General features: G+C 45.0%; 6 protein-coding genes across 9 annotated transcripts; 3 read left to right on the top strand and 3 right to left on the bottom strand.

The window, feature by feature from the left end:
• The first annotated feature begins 72 nt into the window (after positions 1-72).
• LOC6556941 lies at positions 73-741 on the top strand. Its single transcript, XM_001983626.1, has one exon. The coding sequence runs from the start codon at positions 73-75 to the stop codon at positions 739-741; it is 669 nt and encodes a 222-aa protein (XP_001983662.1).
• A 501-nt stretch (positions 742-1,242) lies between these two features.
• Positions 1,243-3,323, top strand: LOC6556725. Its single transcript, XM_001983627.2, has 4 exons — positions 1,243-1,393; positions 1,527-1,730; positions 1,790-2,475; positions 2,844-3,323. The coding sequence occupies exons 2-4, from the start codon at positions 1,628-1,630 to the stop codon at positions 3,108-3,110; spliced, it is 1,056 nt and encodes a 351-aa protein (XP_001983663.1). The 5' UTR covers positions 1,243-1,393; positions 1,527-1,627; the 3' UTR covers positions 3,111-3,323.
• A 171-nt stretch (positions 3,324-3,494) lies between these two features.
• On the bottom strand, positions 3,495-5,534 carry LOC6556788. Its single transcript, XM_001983628.2, has 4 exons — positions 4,424-5,534; positions 4,038-4,364; positions 3,851-3,983; positions 3,495-3,779 (listed from the first exon to the last, which is right to left on the bottom strand). Exons 1-3 carry the CDS (start codon positions 5,415-5,417, stop codon positions 3,922-3,924), a joined length of 1,383 nt encoding a protein of 460 aa, XP_001983664.2. The 5' UTR covers positions 5,418-5,534; the 3' UTR covers positions 3,495-3,779; positions 3,851-3,921.
• Positions 5,535-6,115: 581 nt separating this feature from the next.
• On the bottom strand, positions 6,116-6,989 carry LOC6556652. Of its 2 annotated transcripts, none has more exons than XM_001983629.3 (3): positions 6,701-6,989; positions 6,307-6,657; positions 6,116-6,249 (listed from the first exon to the last, which is right to left on the bottom strand). In XM_001983629.3, the coding sequence occupies exons 1-3, from the start codon at positions 6,876-6,878 to the stop codon at positions 6,194-6,196; spliced, it is 585 nt and encodes a 194-aa protein (XP_001983665.2). In that variant the 5' UTR covers positions 6,879-6,989; the 3' UTR covers positions 6,116-6,193. The 2 variants fall into 2 exon arrangements, with proteins under 2 accessions (XP_001983665.2, XP_032595776.1); XM_032739885.2 differs by having other exon boundaries at positions 6,307-6,634; positions 6,701-6,762.
• A 350-nt stretch (positions 6,990-7,339) lies between these two features.
• On the bottom strand, positions 7,340-9,968 carry LOC6556679 (phosphatidylinositol-3-phosphatase SAC1). Of its 2 annotated transcripts, none has more exons than XM_032737018.1 (2): positions 9,805-9,968; positions 7,340-9,574 (listed from the first exon to the last, which is right to left on the bottom strand). In XM_032737018.1, the coding sequence occupies exon 2, from the start codon at positions 9,559-9,561 to the stop codon at positions 7,783-7,785; it is 1,779 nt and encodes a 592-aa protein (XP_032592909.1). In that variant the 5' UTR covers positions 9,562-9,574; positions 9,805-9,968; the 3' UTR covers positions 7,340-7,782. The 2 variants fall into 2 exon arrangements, with proteins under 2 accessions (XP_032592909.1, XP_001983666.1); XM_001983630.2 differs by having other exon boundaries at positions 9,654-9,967.
• A 319-nt stretch (positions 9,969-10,287) lies between these two features.
• LOC6556987 (kinesin-like protein Klp61F) lies at positions 10,288-14,568 on the top strand. 2 transcript variants are annotated; one of them, XM_032734299.2, is made up of 6 exons: positions 10,288-10,589; positions 10,665-10,965; positions 11,408-12,740; positions 12,802-14,000; positions 14,063-14,347; positions 14,421-14,568. In XM_032734299.2, exons 1-6 carry the CDS (start codon positions 10,498-10,500, stop codon positions 14,445-14,447), a joined length of 3,237 nt encoding a protein of 1,078 aa, XP_032590190.1. In that variant the 5' UTR covers positions 10,288-10,497; the 3' UTR covers positions 14,448-14,568. The 2 variants fall into 2 exon arrangements, with proteins under 2 accessions (XP_032590190.1, XP_032590194.1); XM_032734303.2 differs by having other exon boundaries at positions 10,289-10,589; positions 14,424-14,568.
• The last annotated feature ends 173 nt before the right edge of the window (positions 14,569-14,741 follow it).

Here is a 14,741-nt window from a genome sequence, read left to right as displayed (position 1 = left end):
ACAAAACAAATCAAAACTAAATTTCCAGTTTCCGGATTTTAATTTAAATTTGGCTAGAAAACATTTTAGATAATGGCTCGTGCTGCGAATTTTTTATACATGTTTCATTTTGCTGTGGATGATCTGGTTATCACACGCATCAATCGATGTGCACCGGTTGAGTATGCGACCTGTGTGGAGATCACGTTCCGCAACAGCGTCTATGTGGAGATTTGCACGCCACAGCCACAGTGTGGCAAGTGTTGCATCTTCGCACTAGAGTCCCCAGTGACACCGGATGATCGCCTGCAGATACATGTCTATAAGAAACGTTCCAATAAATGCAAATTTCTGCTTGGCTTAAGTGAACTGGAAATATATTCACGATTTGAGAAGGTTAATAGAGACTTTGATATAGAAAATGCGAACTGGTCGCTTAACCTACAGATGAATAAGTTGGAAATTCCCACATTGAAGGATTCCAATCATGGTGTGTTGGACAGATGCGATTGCTTCAATTCAAGATATCCACGCTTCGAGCAGCTGTCTCCCACATCGACAATGTTCAAAACAATGTTGCCATTGTTCAATCTCTGCAGGCAACAGACCGGAAATCTGGTGTTAATAACCCGTCTAGTCGCCCAAGGACCCACCATAGTATCCAGTTTCTGTAAACTTGGAAACAAGTATGTGCCTTCCGAAAGTTCTCCAGATCAGAATACCTGTTTCATAAGGTCGAATGATGTTCACAACCAAAAGTGATATTGCTGCTTTGCCTGCCTTGCGGCTAAGTTGAGTTACTGTACACATTTGCGAGGACACAGATACATAGATGAGTTCATTACAGATACATAGATTGTCCCACTGTGCCGTGTAAATAATATTTTAGCTTGAGCATGTGTATTCTTCCGGGTTCTCTGGTGATCTTTTCCTATTCCCCAAAATAGGAATAGGAAGTAGATTGTACTCAAATTTTATTGTGAAATATTGCTCGATATTCTACTACAGAAATCCAATAGAACTGTTTACCTTAACAAATATAAAAATAAATGATGTATTTATAAATTCTGATTAACTTTTGTATAATGGGAATGAAGGGCTTTCTATGAGCCCTAAAATTAACCTTAAACCATTTGGTAGTTGCTGAAAACGAAATAAGTCGTCTTCAATTTGAATATATTTTCTAAATGTCCGATTTTAGCAATCGTTGAACATTATGTTTAATTTGGAGTACATCAAAATTGGATCAACGCTTCAAAAGTCAAAGCAAAATTATTAAGGTTAACAAATTTCATTTTAGTTTCAACTACCGATTCGGCATTTTCTATTTTGTCTAAAAAGGAGAAAAATTCAATCGTAATTTTTTTTTGTACATATATATAGCCTTAATATATACTTGAATTGGATACAAAAGGTAATCTTATTAATTGCACTTTAAGCGGACTCGCTTCTCTAAAAGACGGATGCAAATAGCAATTCTTTTGTTTGTCCGCAATTTATATTCTATAGACTATTTTATATATTTTGAGCATGTTATTTAATTTTAGCGTACAGAAGAACTGTTGGGGGAAATTTGCGCCATTTACTGGTCAAGTGCAATATCCAAATTGAGTCATTAAATCTATTCATCTAAATTTAGCTAAGCGACATGGCCAAAAAGGGGAAGAAGGGCAAGAAGGGCAAAAAGGGTAAGAAGGTCAGCTGTCCAATCAAGATCACCGATCAAATGATAAAACCATCAATGCCGCGACGTAAGTACTACTTGTTAACAACTTTTGATTGATCAATCATCAATCATCGTGAACGACAGCGATTTGCGATGAGTGCTGTGATGATTGTTGTCAATGCCAATACGATTGCGATTGCAGTCCAGAGATCCAGCCATGCTTTATACAACCCACACGTCCGGATGCGGGTCCCGAGGCCTATGATGAGTTCGAGGCCTGTTTGAATGGAAGTGGTCTGACTATACGTGTCCTCAAGAATACGCACAAGGTGCAAAGTGTGAATGATGGCGCCGCTTCGAATTTGGGTGCCGACGATGATCCCTGCTACAGGCAGGACATTGATGATTGTCCCTCGAACGAGTGCCTCAACGATATACTGCAACGCAGCAATTTTGCCCGGAAGCACATACAGCGTCGCACCTGCGGACGGATCGTCAATCATCCCAGCATACCAAAAGTGCGTGCAAATATCAAATACTCTGGCAACGATACCTGCGAGACGGACAACTTTTATGTGCCCTTCTCCAAGATCAAGGAGGCGTGCGAGCAGGAGGAGGCCAAGGTCGACTGTTATCGATCGCGTGTCTGCGATAAGCACGAAGCCAAACTCGATTGCTATCGTCGACGCTTGTGCGGTGGCGGAGTTCCTTGCATTCCTGCCATACCGCCAAATAGGAATCAACGCAGCTGCTCCATGCAGGTTCAGGCCAAGGATATCAAGGACACCATGAAGGGCGTCAATCTGGATACACGCAAAAAGGGCATTGAGGTAAGCAAAAACAGCAGCAACAACCACAACAGCAACAGAAGTAGCAGAAGCAGCGTAAGCAGCAGCAGCAGCAGATAATAGCGCCTGGTTGCATGCCACATTCGGAACGTGTTGCAATGCGGAATTGTAAGCACCGCAAATCATGTCGAATGCTTCAATTGTTCCGTGACTTGCTCTGGCTAAACGCTTATAACAGCTGCAAGCTGCACATGCTGCAGCATGTGTATCTGTTGCATAACCACAAACTAACTGCTCCAAATATGTGGCAACCACAGTTTGAATTCGAATTTGATGTGGCTGTAAATCTGTCAGTAGTCGCTTTCTAAATAACCAATTTTTGTTTTGTTGTTTTCCCACTTCTTATTTAGGTCTGTTACAAAACGTGCGAGGAGACCGATAGCGATGTGTTCCTCGTCAAGCTGGGCAGCAAGTCCAAGTCGCAGCACAAGAAGAGCACCATCGAGATCGAGTTACGCACGCCCAAACAGCCAGTCACATTGCCCGTGAGCAAGGTGACCACCGAAACGTATGTGACGGAAGCATTGCTCGATGCCACCAAGGGCAAGAAGGGCAAAAAGGGTAAGAAAGGCAAAAAGGGTAAGAAGGGCAAGGGGAAGAAGAAGAAGGGAAAATAGTTGGCCAATATCGAAGGATATGAGAGATACCAGCGCCAGAGACAGCCTGCCGCCCATCGATAAATCCTGGCAAAAGAAATCTGCTTAACCCACTGCTGCCATTGCCTCTCCATTACCCTGACACACACTGAGCAAAAATATCAAAACAAATCTCTGTATCTCAGTGGGTTGATAAATCAAATTATAAAATATTACATTTTGGCGAAACCTTAATTGCCTATTAATTGACATTATATACTAAGTAACATATATTGTAGTTGGGTACCTTTTTCCTCCTTGTTGCATACCTTCAGCATATCTAATTGATGCTAGTTCATTCTGAAATAGGTAATCGTATAGAATATATTGAATAAAGAACCCTTTGATTATTAAAAACAAGTCAAATCGCGAAAAAGTTTCGAAAATCATTTAATGGACCAAGCTGCTGTGCTGCAGCATGTCAGGAATGAACTTATTGAAATCACAAGATCAGTTCGACGGCAGCCTTGATGCACACCTTTCAAAACTTCACAGTTTGCTGTTCCTTGTTGAAACCGGCACATTCGGTTGGCTATCATTACGGATGGATCTTTTGGGCAAGCTCTTTGGAGACGAGTCGCACAGCTTTGGCTTTGTTAAACACGAATTGTATTCGCTTTGGCATTGACAACACTCTTTACACTTGACTTGCTAAAAATAAAACCGTAGCGGATTTACGGAAAGATATAAAATAATTAATGCCAAAGTAAAGTCGAATTTACCTTAAGGTTTAAATATTTGATTTGATTGTACGATCGGCCTTCCTTGATGACTTTCAAAATGTTTTGACCTACTAAACCTGGATGTTGTATTTGACCAACAAGTGTCGCAATTGTCTTATTGCTCGATTGCGCGCTGTAAGCCAAATTGTGGTTATTATTTTATTGTCAAGTATAAGTTTAAACTCACCCAAGTCACAGCAACTTGTATAATCCGAACAGCAGTGGCCGCAAGGATCATTGGATCCGGCGCCATGAGCTGGTACCGAATTGCCACCAAAGATATCTTTCCCGTTTGGCAGCCAATCGTCATCGCAACCACCGGTCTGGCGACCCTTGCTCTTCTTCTTTTCCTTGTCCTGCGTCTGCTTGTCCTTGCGCACAGTCTCCATGTCCTTCTGTTTTTGCACCTGTATGTAACGAGGATGGGCAGGAACGCCGCTGCATGGACCACAAGGCTCCAAACGCTGCTCAATCTCCGACTTGCAACGACGCTTAGACGGCACAGTGGGACATTCTATGAATACACGAGAAATGAGATGGACAGCTGGACATACATGGATCAGTCAAGCTTACCGCGATCGAACTCATCCTCACAGTATTCGCAGGGACACATTTTGTCCAAATTGCAGGCAAAATAGCGCAGACATTTCTGCTTCATGGATGCTGGCGAGGGTAAGTAGCAAGGATCGGGCTGCACGCACTGTGGCGGTGGGCAGGGCGGACACCTGCCCTTACAGCACTTCTTGCTGGTGTCCATGGGACCACCGGTTGCATTAGTGTTACCAGTGGCATTGCAGCAGGGATCGCATGGATCTTCGGGACAGCATGGCGGGGGATCGCAACACACCTTTATCTTGCCACATGATGGACACGATGGAGTTGGACACGGTTTCGGTGGACATGGCTCACAGCATGGCGGCGGACATACGGGATTCCTTGAGCAGATCGAATGATTCAATGAAAACTGAGACACGATTACTGGACCATTGCACAGGAGCCGCATGATCAGCACCATGTTGCCCGTCTGCTGCTTGCAGAGATTAAAGAGTGGCAACAGTCGCTTCGTTAGCTCCGATGTGGGACAGAGTTGTTCGCGTCGCTCATAACCGGTATCATAGCAGGAGCAATTATCCAACGCATCCTTGTTGGGACCCTTCATTTTGGGCAAATCCTGCAGCTGTTCCACCCAATTCTTGTCCCAGTTAATGTTCTCCGCATCAAAGGATTCCTTTACACGATCGAATATTGGCTTCATCGGCAACTCAGTCAATCCGATGAGGAACTTGCAGCGATTCGTTTTCTTCTTATACACATGTATCAGCAGGCGATCCTTGTCGGTGATCGGCGAATCGAGCGCAAAGATTACACACTTGCCGCACTTGCACTGCTTGGGATTCACACAGGTTCCAAACTCGCGATCGCAGATGCTGAGGAAGACATTCGAACGGAACGTGATCTCCACACAAGTGGGATACTCCTCGGGCGCGCACAGATTCTGTTTCGTTATCAGCAGATCATCAATCACAAATTCAAACATATAAATCAAGCTGCGCGGCAAGGCCATCATGCGAAATGTGTTTCCCAATTAGATGATTTGCGATTTTGACTGATTTGGGGAAAAATTTTTCCAAAATTTTGTAACTAAAAAATATTGATGTTGTAATTTGGGCCGAGGCAAGAAACTGAACTGTTTCAGTTGAGCTTTCACAACAAATGCCTGCTGAGATGAGGCGACTGCTACAAATTATTAATTTGTGTCAAATTTTTGTATGTGTAAAAATTTATCCAATAGAAGATGATGATAATATCGGCAGATGCATATATATGCAACTTTTGTTTAGCACAAGATAATAAATGCAGCATTTATTAAGCTGATTATTTGTTTAAGAAATTAGTCACTCTAACGCTAATAATTCTAATTACTTTAATCAAGTGAAATACTGCTGCTTACTTCATCATTTTTGGATGCATGGCTTTAAAAATTACCAACTTAGTTTATATTTTTATCTATATCCCTTGACAGAATAGGAAGCAAGACAGGCTATCCCTTGACAGAATAGGAAGCAAGACAGGCTAAGTCATTTGTGAAGTACACCAGTAAAATTAGCCAGAAGAATTCATGTCCAATAATCCGCATTTCTTATTCCATTTATTTTTTTATTATTAAACCTTTAATAAATTGTTCAAACTTGTTCTACAAACTTTGATTGAGATACTTGTAATTTTAATTTTAATTATAATATGCCGTCGGTTAAGCTTAAGGTTTAAATATTTGATTTAATTATGCGATCAGCTTGCTGTGATTTGATATTTTTGAGCTGACTTTAAAAGTGCTTTGATCCACTAAACTTCAATGTTGTATTTGGCCAACAGGAATCGCAATTGTCTTATAGCTCGCGCTGTTAGGCAAAACAGTTGTAATAATTCATATATTGTGAAATATAGTTAAAGCTCACTCAAGTCACAGCAACTGGCAGATTCGGCACAGCTGTGGCTGCAAGGATCATCAGATGCTCCGTCATCAGATGGTAGCGAAATGTCACCAAAGAGATCTTGCCCGGTTATCAGGCGTTCGTCTTCGCAACCGATGCCTCCACCCCTCCGGCGACCCTTCTTCTTCTTCTTCTTCTTTTTCTTCTTCTTTTTCTTACCCTTTCCCTTCTTGTCTTTTGGCGCCACCTCCACGATCTCCTGCTTCTTCTGTACGTAACAAGGATGGGCTGGATCGCTGCCGCAGCATCTACACGGCTCCAAACGCCGCTCAATCCACGACTTGCTACAACGCTTACAGGGCACAGGAGGACATTCTATGAATTAGAATTAGATGGCTCAACTGATATCCAAACTTACCGCTATCGGACTCATCCTCACGGCATTCGCAGGGGCACATTTTGTCCAGATTGCAGGAGAAATAGCGCAGACATTTGATGGTCGGGGATGAATGGGGTACATAGCACGGATCTGGTTGCACGCACCGTGGCAGGCAGGGCAGACATCTGCCCTTGCAGCACCTCTTGCACTTGGACATGGTGCCACCGGTGGCACTAGTGGCACCAATGTGTATCCCAATTAACTATTTGCGATTTTGGTTGAATTATGGAATAAAATTCCAAAATTTTGTAACTAACAAACATTGATGTTGTTATTTGGGCCGAGGCAACAAACTGAACTGTTTTAGTTGAGCTGAGACGAGGCGACTGCTCGAAATTTTTCATTTTTGTCAAATATTTGTTGTATGCTGTGAAAATTGGTATGTACAAAGTCAGTAGAAAATGTTTACAATTGAAGATAATGTTGATGTCTGAAGATGGTCATATCTATACATATTTTGTTTAAACTATTTTCATAAGCATAAAATAATAAACAAAGAAAATACAATTCAAGTCAAGTCACCATTGGTTAACAGTTAACATCTTGGGCTTCCTCAGACAGAACCCCCATTATCTTAACCACAAAATTCGCATATCGTCTTCCACATTAAAAAACACGTTTTAGGTTTTTTGGAGGGTTTCTTCTTTGTTCTAGTAATGCATAAAACGCTTTATTCAATTTTTCGAAATTGTACTACAAACTTTGATTGAGCTACTCGTAATTGTAATTTTAATTAATTGTAATATGCCTCCTTGTTGCCCCCTTACAAATCTGCGCTGCAGCGGGAAGCTTATGCATTAAAAACGATGTCAACTATAAATAAAATATGATGTCCTGGAAGGGGAAAGGAGGTAGGGCTTGGGAAGGAAGAAGGTCTAAAAGATCACGTGTTGAACACAAAAATACACAATTGAGGGGAGTTGGGAGCATTGTAAACAGGAATTTTGTTAAGTATTTATTTATGACTGCGTGCACGATGATGTCTTTAAATATTGGCCAAGCATGATGAAGACTTTGAGGCTATCCATGGTAATCCTTGTGATTATTAGACGACACTAACGTCAGGCGGAATGAAACGACATGAGCGGAAAAAGCCGTGGCCATTGAACGAACTCCACGCCGTAATGCATAATGCCCGTGGCGCTAACCGCAATCATTGCGCCCCAGAAGAGCATAAAGAGCAGATTCTCTGTGCTAAACTCCGCCGGATATGTCATGGTGATAACGAACATGGCCACAGCAACGAGCAGCACCGAGGGGAAGGCGAAATAGCGCCAGCCATGTGGCGCCATCAGTGGCGATGGCAATACACTGCCCTCGTTCTCATTGATCAGATAGTGGCCCAGGAAGAGATCGATGCCATCCTGACGTATGCCATCAGCAAAATTGTTCAAATAATAACGGACTAACGAGTTCTTGCCATCCTGCATGGCGCCCGATTTTGTTCGTTTGCCAGTGCGGGTAAAGTCCGTTTTGAGGGCACCCGTTCCACTGTATTGCAGCGAGACCAGATCCGCATTGTCCGCCCAGACGCCCTTGAACAGCTTCTCAAAGTTACTCGAGGCATGCTCGACCCGCTGACCCACATGCAGAACGCCCAGCTTTTGCAGGACAACGGTCAGCGAGCGACGAGCGAGCATGCTCTGAACCACATTTGTTCGATCCAGACAATCGATGCAATTGGTGCGAAAGACGCCCGTCTGCGTGGACACCAGATTGCCATTGTCGAAGGCATGATAGTAACCAAAATCTTCTAGTTCATGGGCCAGACGATCAATGAGTATATTCAGACGATCCCATCGCATCTTCCGGCACTCGTGATGGAAATCGAAGGCCTCATATCGCACATTGGTATTGCCCAGTTCACGCACCAGTCGCGCAAATGTGGATGCCAGTTCACCCTCGGCACCCTTTTGATCGACCAAATTGACGGCCACCTGCTGTCCATAGATCTTCAGCTGTGCATTGAAATGCGCCGCACACGCAGCCAAATGATCTTTGCCCGGGATAAGTCGTGGACGTGGCTTGTAGCGTAGATTGGGCAACTGCTGCCAGAGGAATGGCATACTGCCACGCGTCTGGACGAAGCTCGTGTGCTGGCCATTGAATTCGACAATCTGTTCCGTTTCCACAAAGTTCGCCACGTGTCCCTGTTCGTTGCTGCCGCGACAGAAGAGTCGCGTGCCCGCCCGCTCCACCGATCGCCGGGTGACAATGCTCCAGAAGAACGTTTGTCCATTGATCTGCACCTGATTGATGGAGACAAAGCCGAGGATTAGCGGCAGCTGAAATCGTTGCATTTTATCGCATTTGAATTGCTCCAGCACATGTGCGTTCCACACAAAACGTCGATCCGCACGCTGCAGCAGACCCTGATCGCCATGATAGGGTCCCAGTAGCTCGCGCTGCCGCTGAAGCGTGTGTGTCAGATCGTAACGATACGAGAAATAATAAAATTTTGTGTCCAGCGTTTTGCGCAACATGTTCAAATACGATTGATTCTCGGAGCGTTGGATGGCATTCGGAATGTAGGGAATAATATCGTAGCCGGCCAGGCGCCAAACAATGGCATTGTTGAGGACGCCCACGAAGAGACGATGCGTGGCAACCAGCAGATAATCGCAGCTCAGCAAATGGATGGTGCCCAGCACACCGCAGATGCGTCGCGTGGGACGCAGATTCGTCAGCTGAGTTGTTTTGGCCTGTACACGGGTTACCTTATCGAGGCGGCCAATTAATAATAGCTCATCCTGGCCATTTGGTTCCACAATGAAACTCTCCTGTGTTATGTACAGATTCATGTCATTGTAGACACTATTGCCTCCCATTTCGACGTCCATATTTTGCAGACACCTGGAATATAATAAAACGCATTAAATTATCGGCTGATTATAAATAATTCACATTATTGTTTCCGTTTTTTTGGGCTTACTGCGCTTTATCTCAAGTATTGCACACTGTGCAAACACAGACACGCGCACACACACACGGAAACTCGAGCACCGGCAGTGTCAAAGGAACAACAACGTTGATAAACGGCTCTGTCTGATTATGTCGTCACCGCTGTCAAGCTATCGAGTCACCTTATGTGCGATGTGGTCGTCCTGGCGGTGGCAGCTATTCGTCGGCTATTTTTTTCTTATTAATAATACTTAAGCGCTGCTGCGAACATAACAAATTTTTATAAAACCAAAATTTTAGAACGAGGTGACGAAGGCACAACCACACATACAACAATGCTGCAAAACAATCGATGCCTTATCGATAATTGCACTGGCGCCAACTGGCGGACTTTTTTGGCAGCTTCGTTGCGCGCGATACTTGCGCTCATAAAATCAAATAAATAAAATATATGACTTAAAATGTGCTGTAACTTAAATGTTAATAATATTTTCGTAGTAATTCAGTGATATATTCACTATAAAGCGAGCATTTTTATTTAGGGCCACATTAACCCTGCCAGTGTATGCACACTTAACATTCAGCGTTGCCAGTGTGTGCACACCCGTAAAGTGCAAGAACACTTTTTCGCAGCATTCAAAAACGAACGGACGACGCGATCAGCAGCGGCTTTCAATAATTTGTCATATATACGTAGAAAAAGACTGCGCCCAATTTATTAATTAATAGAAAGTAACTTAATAAGATTGGCCAACTCGTGATCAGTGTGCAGTGCTTGAGAGTCACGCAATAACTGCACACACACACATACACACGTGTAAATAAGGAGACTACAGTTATTTGTAAAAAGTGTTTGGCGTCATTTTATTGTAGAAATGGATTTAACATCGGGTGCGAATGGCTCGCGAAACCAGCAGCAGCAGCCTCGCAAATCCAACCAAAACATTCAGGTCTATGTGCGAGTCAGGTGAGTTGATCCCTCCCCCACCTCTCTTTTAATCCTTTGGTGATCTTGTGCTGCTATTTACTGTTCCCTTTGCAGACCTCTAAATTCGCGGGAACGTTGCATTCGCTCCGCGGAAGTGGTGGATGTGATGCCGCCACGTGAGATCGTCACCAGACACACCCTCGAATCGAAGCTAACGAAGAAGTTTACATTTGATCGCACCTTTGGACCGGAATCGCGTCAATGCGATGTCTACTCAACGGTTGTGGCGCCCCTCATCGAGGAAGTGCTCTCCGGCTACAACTGCACGGTGTTCGCCTACGGCCAGACGGGCACGGGCAAAACCCACACGATGGTGGGCAATGAGTGTGCCGAACTGAAGTCCTCCTGGGAAGATGTAAGTGTGATCCAAATTAGAAAGTCTTATTTAGGTCTGCCTGCCTGCGTGGTACAGTTGCGTTTTATTAGACCGATAATTTTTTAATGTTGACCTGCGAGGATCGCAACTAAAACAAGTAGCTCAGAAACACAAGATAACCGCTAACAAATACCCTGTAGAAATGTATATAATAGGTTTGACCTGCGGATGGCAAGGAAATAAAAAACAGTAGAGCAGGTATCATATAAAAACAATATGACCGACTAACAAATACCCTACATATATATATATAGTACAGCTTCATGCCTCTGCCTAAAACACACACCACAAAACTAATATACCCCTTTATCCATTTGTAAAGAGTAGAAGGGCTTAACATGTTTGACAGCATATCTGAATTTCTAAGAATTTCAAAATCTAAACCTTTATCTAATTTTGAAAACACGCCCCTTCTGTTTAGGATTCTGATATTGGCATCATACCGCGAGCGCTGAGCCATTTGTTTGATGAGCTGCGCTTGATGGAGCTGGAGTACACGATGCGCATCTCCTATCTGGAGCTGTACAACGAGGAGCTGTGCGATCTGCTCTCCACGGATGACAACACCAAGATACGCATCTTTGATGACAGCACGAAAAAGGGTTCGGTGATCATTCAGGGGCTGGAGGAGATACCCGTTCACAGCAAAGATGATGTGTACAAACTGCTGGAGAAGGGCAAGGAGCGTCGTAAGACGGCCACCACACTGATGAATGCACAATCCTCACGCTCCCACACGGTCTTCTCGATTGTGGTGCACATACGTGAGAATGGCATCGATGGCGAGGAAATGCTCAAGATTGGCAAACTAAATCTGGTCGATTTGGCGGGCAGCGAGAACGTCTCCAAGGCGGGCAATGAGAAGGGCATTCGAGTGCGCGAAACGGTCAACATTAATCAGAGTCTCTTAACTCTCGGACGTGTGATAACTGCCCTAGTTGATCGTGCCCCTCATGTACCCTATCGTGAGTCCAAATTGACGCGGCTGCTTCAGGAGTCGTTGGGTGGACGCACCAAGACATCGATTATAGCCACCATATCGCCGGGGCACAAGGATATTGAGGAGACTCTGAGTACGCTGGAGTATGCGCATCGTGCCAAGAATATACAAAACAGGCCGGAGGTCAATCAGAAGCTAACGAAGAAGACGGTACTCAAGGAGTACACCGAGGAGATCGATAAACTGAAACGAGATCTGATGGCGGCACGCGACAAGAATGGCATCTATCTCGCCGAGGAAACGTACAATGAGCTAACCCTCAAGATGGACTCGCAAAAGCGCGAGTTGAACGAAAAGATGATGCTGCTCAAGGCACTAAAGGATGAGCTGCAGAACAAGGAGAAGATCTTCAACGAGGTCAGCATGAATCTGGTGAAGAAGACCCAAAAGCTAACACGTACCGAACAGCATCTAACCGACACCAAAGGCACCCTACTGCTCACCAAGAAGGTGCTTAACAAGACCAAGCGACGCTACAAGGAAAAGAAACAGATCGTAGAATCTCACGTAAAAACCGAGGAGCAGTTGACCACCCAGGCGCATCAAATACTCGAGGCAGCTGACTTGGCTGCCGGTGATACGTATCAGTTGCATGGATCCATCGAGCGACGTCGTCATGTCGACGAGAAGATTCGCAGCACATGTGCCCAATTTACGGAACGCATGCGTGATAATCTGGAGTTGCTCGATGGCAGCCTCAATCAGTATCAGGAACAACAGGCAGGCTCCACCCAACAGCTGACAGAGGAGCTGGGTAAGCTAAAGAATTATCATACTCTACATGGTCATCTAAACTACTTCCTTCCCCCTTCTAGCCAATTGTACCACTGTGCATCAGCGTCTGGTGGCGAATGCCAGCAAAAGCATTGACAACTTGCGTTCCATTTGCACGGAGGCTTTGACGGCCCAGGGGCAGCTGCAGGCGCAGTTTGCAACAGCTGTGGCGGGTAGTATGGATGCACATTGCCAGGCGCTAGTGGCGCAGCTCTTAGAACACATGCAGCAGTGGAAGGTGCATCTGTCCGAAGAGATCATGGCTAATCTGCAGGAGTTACAGGAGAATAATCAACGCCACCAGTCAGCGTTGGATAGCATGCGTGATGGCTTCTCGCCGATCATTGAGCGCAATGCCAAGGCGCTGCAGCAGCACGTTGAGCAGGTGCAGCAACAATTGCAGCAGTTGACAGCGATGCGGGCACCCGATGCGGAGCAACTGCAGCAGCTACAGGCTGAGCTGGCCTACGAGGAGGAGTTGGCACAGCAGGAGCAGGCACTGCTGCAGCAACTGGAGCAGCTGCAGCAGCAGCGTGCCAAGAATACGATCAGTATGGGCACACATGTCGGCCAACTGAAGCGCAGCCATGCAACGGTCATCGAGCAGATCCAGCTAACCGACAACACTATGCAGGCCTATGCCATGGAGGGATCGGTTACGGCTCAAGCAGCCCGCGATGAGCTTTGCAACCAGCTGCACACTGCTGTGCTCTGTGTGGATCAGGGTGTGGCCAAGTGTTCGACGCTGCAGGTGCAGCTCGAGAATCTCACCAAGGAGAGTGCCAAACAGGCTGAGCTCAGCACGCAAACAGTTCGAAACCATGAGATGCAACTGCGTCAGATGTGCGGCGCCAGCGAGGAGCGTGCCCAACAGTTGCGTCACGAGCAGCAGAAGCAGCTAATCGCTGCTGGCGAACAGATCCATCAGATCCTCACCGATGATGTGCAGCTGGGCAGTGGTCATGCGGCCATCACTGCCGATCTCATTGCTAAGCTCGCGGAGCAGACGAAGCAGCATGCCTTGGTGCAGCGACATCAGTTTCAGACTTGCCATCAGGAGCTCTCCAATTTCCATCAGAGTGAACTGAAAACTTATGCGCCCACAGGTACAACGCCTTCGAAGCGTGACTTCATCTATCCACGCAGCCTGGTCGCCACGTCGCCACATCAGGATATAGTGCGACGCTATCGACAGGAGCAGGACTGGTCTGATCTCGACACGACGGCCACCATTGATGAGGTAAGTCGGGTACTGATTGTATATTCTCCCTTACCATTTCTAATATCCGTTTGGATTCGCAGTGCAGCGAGGGTGAACTGGAACCAGACTCGCTGGTCTCCGTGGAGGAGCTGTCGGAGACTGAAACCATTATGAATTCGACGCCCATTGAGGCCGTCGAAGGTGCTAATTTTAAGCAACGTGGCTCTAACAAAGCCGCCCCGCCCATCTCACGCAGTTCTAACACGCTGAAGCCGCAGGTTGTCAAGCAGCGCAGCAGATCCTTGTCCCGTTCGCTGACGCCCAGTAAAGGATCGCCATACAATTCGCCACGGAATTCACCGCTCAGTTCACCAGCCTTTAATAGGGTGAGTTAAAAATACATCTGTTAAATATTATTGCAATCAATAAATCGTATTTTCTTTTCTCTTCCGGCCGCAACAGCATAACAAAGAGAATGTGGCCTGAATTACATTTCATACGGCATCCCAGTAATAAATATTATTATTAAGTCGCTAATTTGAGCATTTCTTCTCTATTTGCTTGTTCCTTTTTATTATTATTTTTATTTGTATTTTGTATTCACAATTCAATTCTCGAAATACTTATTATTATTTCAATTTGCACATATTTCTTGTTTCTATAATTAATAAACACATCTGTATTACAGAGAAACTTTCATCAGAGATAAATTAAATCAATACAAAAATTTATTTTTCAATTTTTGCCTCTTGAGAATATTGTGTGCACGCACCAGTTACA

The sequence above is a fragment of the Drosophila grimshawi genome, unplaced genomic scaffold, assembly GCF_018153295.1.
Source record: "Drosophila grimshawi isolate 15287-2541.00 unplaced genomic scaffold, ASM1815329v1 contig_44, whole genome shotgun sequence".
NCBI lineage: Eukaryota > Metazoa > Arthropoda > Insecta > Diptera > Drosophilidae > Drosophila > Drosophila grimshawi.
Note: the sequence above shows the minus strand (reverse complement) of the source record. Positions and strands in the feature narration are given on the sequence as shown.

What these genes read in the sequence shown, in the direction of transcription:
- LOC6556941 (XM_001983626.1), top strand. Translation starts at nt 73, where the DNA reads ATGGCTCGTGCTGCGAATTTTTTATACATGTTTCATTTTGCTGTGGAT.
- LOC6556725 (XM_001983627.2), top strand. Translation starts at nt 1,628, where the DNA reads ATGGCCAAAAAGGGGAAGAAGGGCAAGAAGGGCAAAAAGGGTAAGAAG. An exon ending in AAAACCATCAATGCCGCGAC is followed by an intron (nt 1,731 to 1,789) that starts GTAAGTACTACT and finishes CGTGAACGACAG; the next exon opens with CGATTTGCGATGAGTGCTGT. An exon ending in CACGCAAAAAGGGCATTGAG is followed by an intron (nt 2,476 to 2,843) that starts GTAAGCAAAAAC and finishes CTTCTTATTTAG; the next exon opens with GTCTGTTACAAAACGTGCGA.
- LOC6556788 (XM_001983628.2), bottom strand. Translation starts at nt 5,417, where the DNA reads ATGATGGCCTTGCCGCGCAGCTTGATTTATATGTTTGAATTTGTGATT. An exon ending in TGAGGATGAGTTCGATCGCG is followed by an intron (nt 4,365 to 4,423) that starts GTAAGCTTGACT and finishes GTGTATTCATAG; the next exon opens with AATGTCCCACTGTGCCGTCT. An exon ending in TACAAGTTGCTGTGACTTGG is followed by an intron (nt 3,984 to 4,037) that starts GTGAGTTTAAAC and finishes TTTGGCTTACAG; the next exon opens with CGCGCAATCGAGCAATAAGA.
- LOC6556652 (XM_001983629.3), bottom strand. Translation starts at nt 6,878, where the DNA reads ATGTCCAAGTGCAAGAGGTGCTGCAAGGGCAGATGTCTGCCCTGCCTG. An exon ending in TGAGGATGAGTCCGATAGCG is followed by an intron (nt 6,658 to 6,700) that starts GTAAGTTTGGAT and finishes TCTAATTCATAG; the next exon opens with AATGTCCTCCTGTGCCCTGT. An exon ending in TGCCAGTTGCTGTGACTTGA is followed by an intron (nt 6,250 to 6,306) that starts GTGAGCTTTAAC and finishes TTTGCCTAACAG; the next exon opens with CGCGAGCTATAAGACAATTG.
- LOC6556679 (XM_032737018.1), bottom strand. Translation starts at nt 9,561, where the DNA reads ATGGACGTCGAAATGGGAGGCAATAGTGTCTACAATGACATGAATCTG.
- LOC6556987 (XM_032734299.2), top strand. Translation starts at nt 10,498, where the DNA reads ATGGATTTAACATCGGGTGCGAATGGCTCGCGAAACCAGCAGCAGCAG. An exon ending in CAGGTCTATGTGCGAGTCAG is followed by an intron (nt 10,590 to 10,664) that starts GTGAGTTGATCC and finishes TTCCCTTTGCAG; the next exon opens with ACCTCTAAATTCGCGGGAAC. An exon ending in CGACGGCCACCATTGATGAG is followed by an intron (nt 14,001 to 14,062) that starts GTAAGTCGGGTA and finishes TTGGATTCGCAG; the next exon opens with TGCAGCGAGGGTGAACTGGA.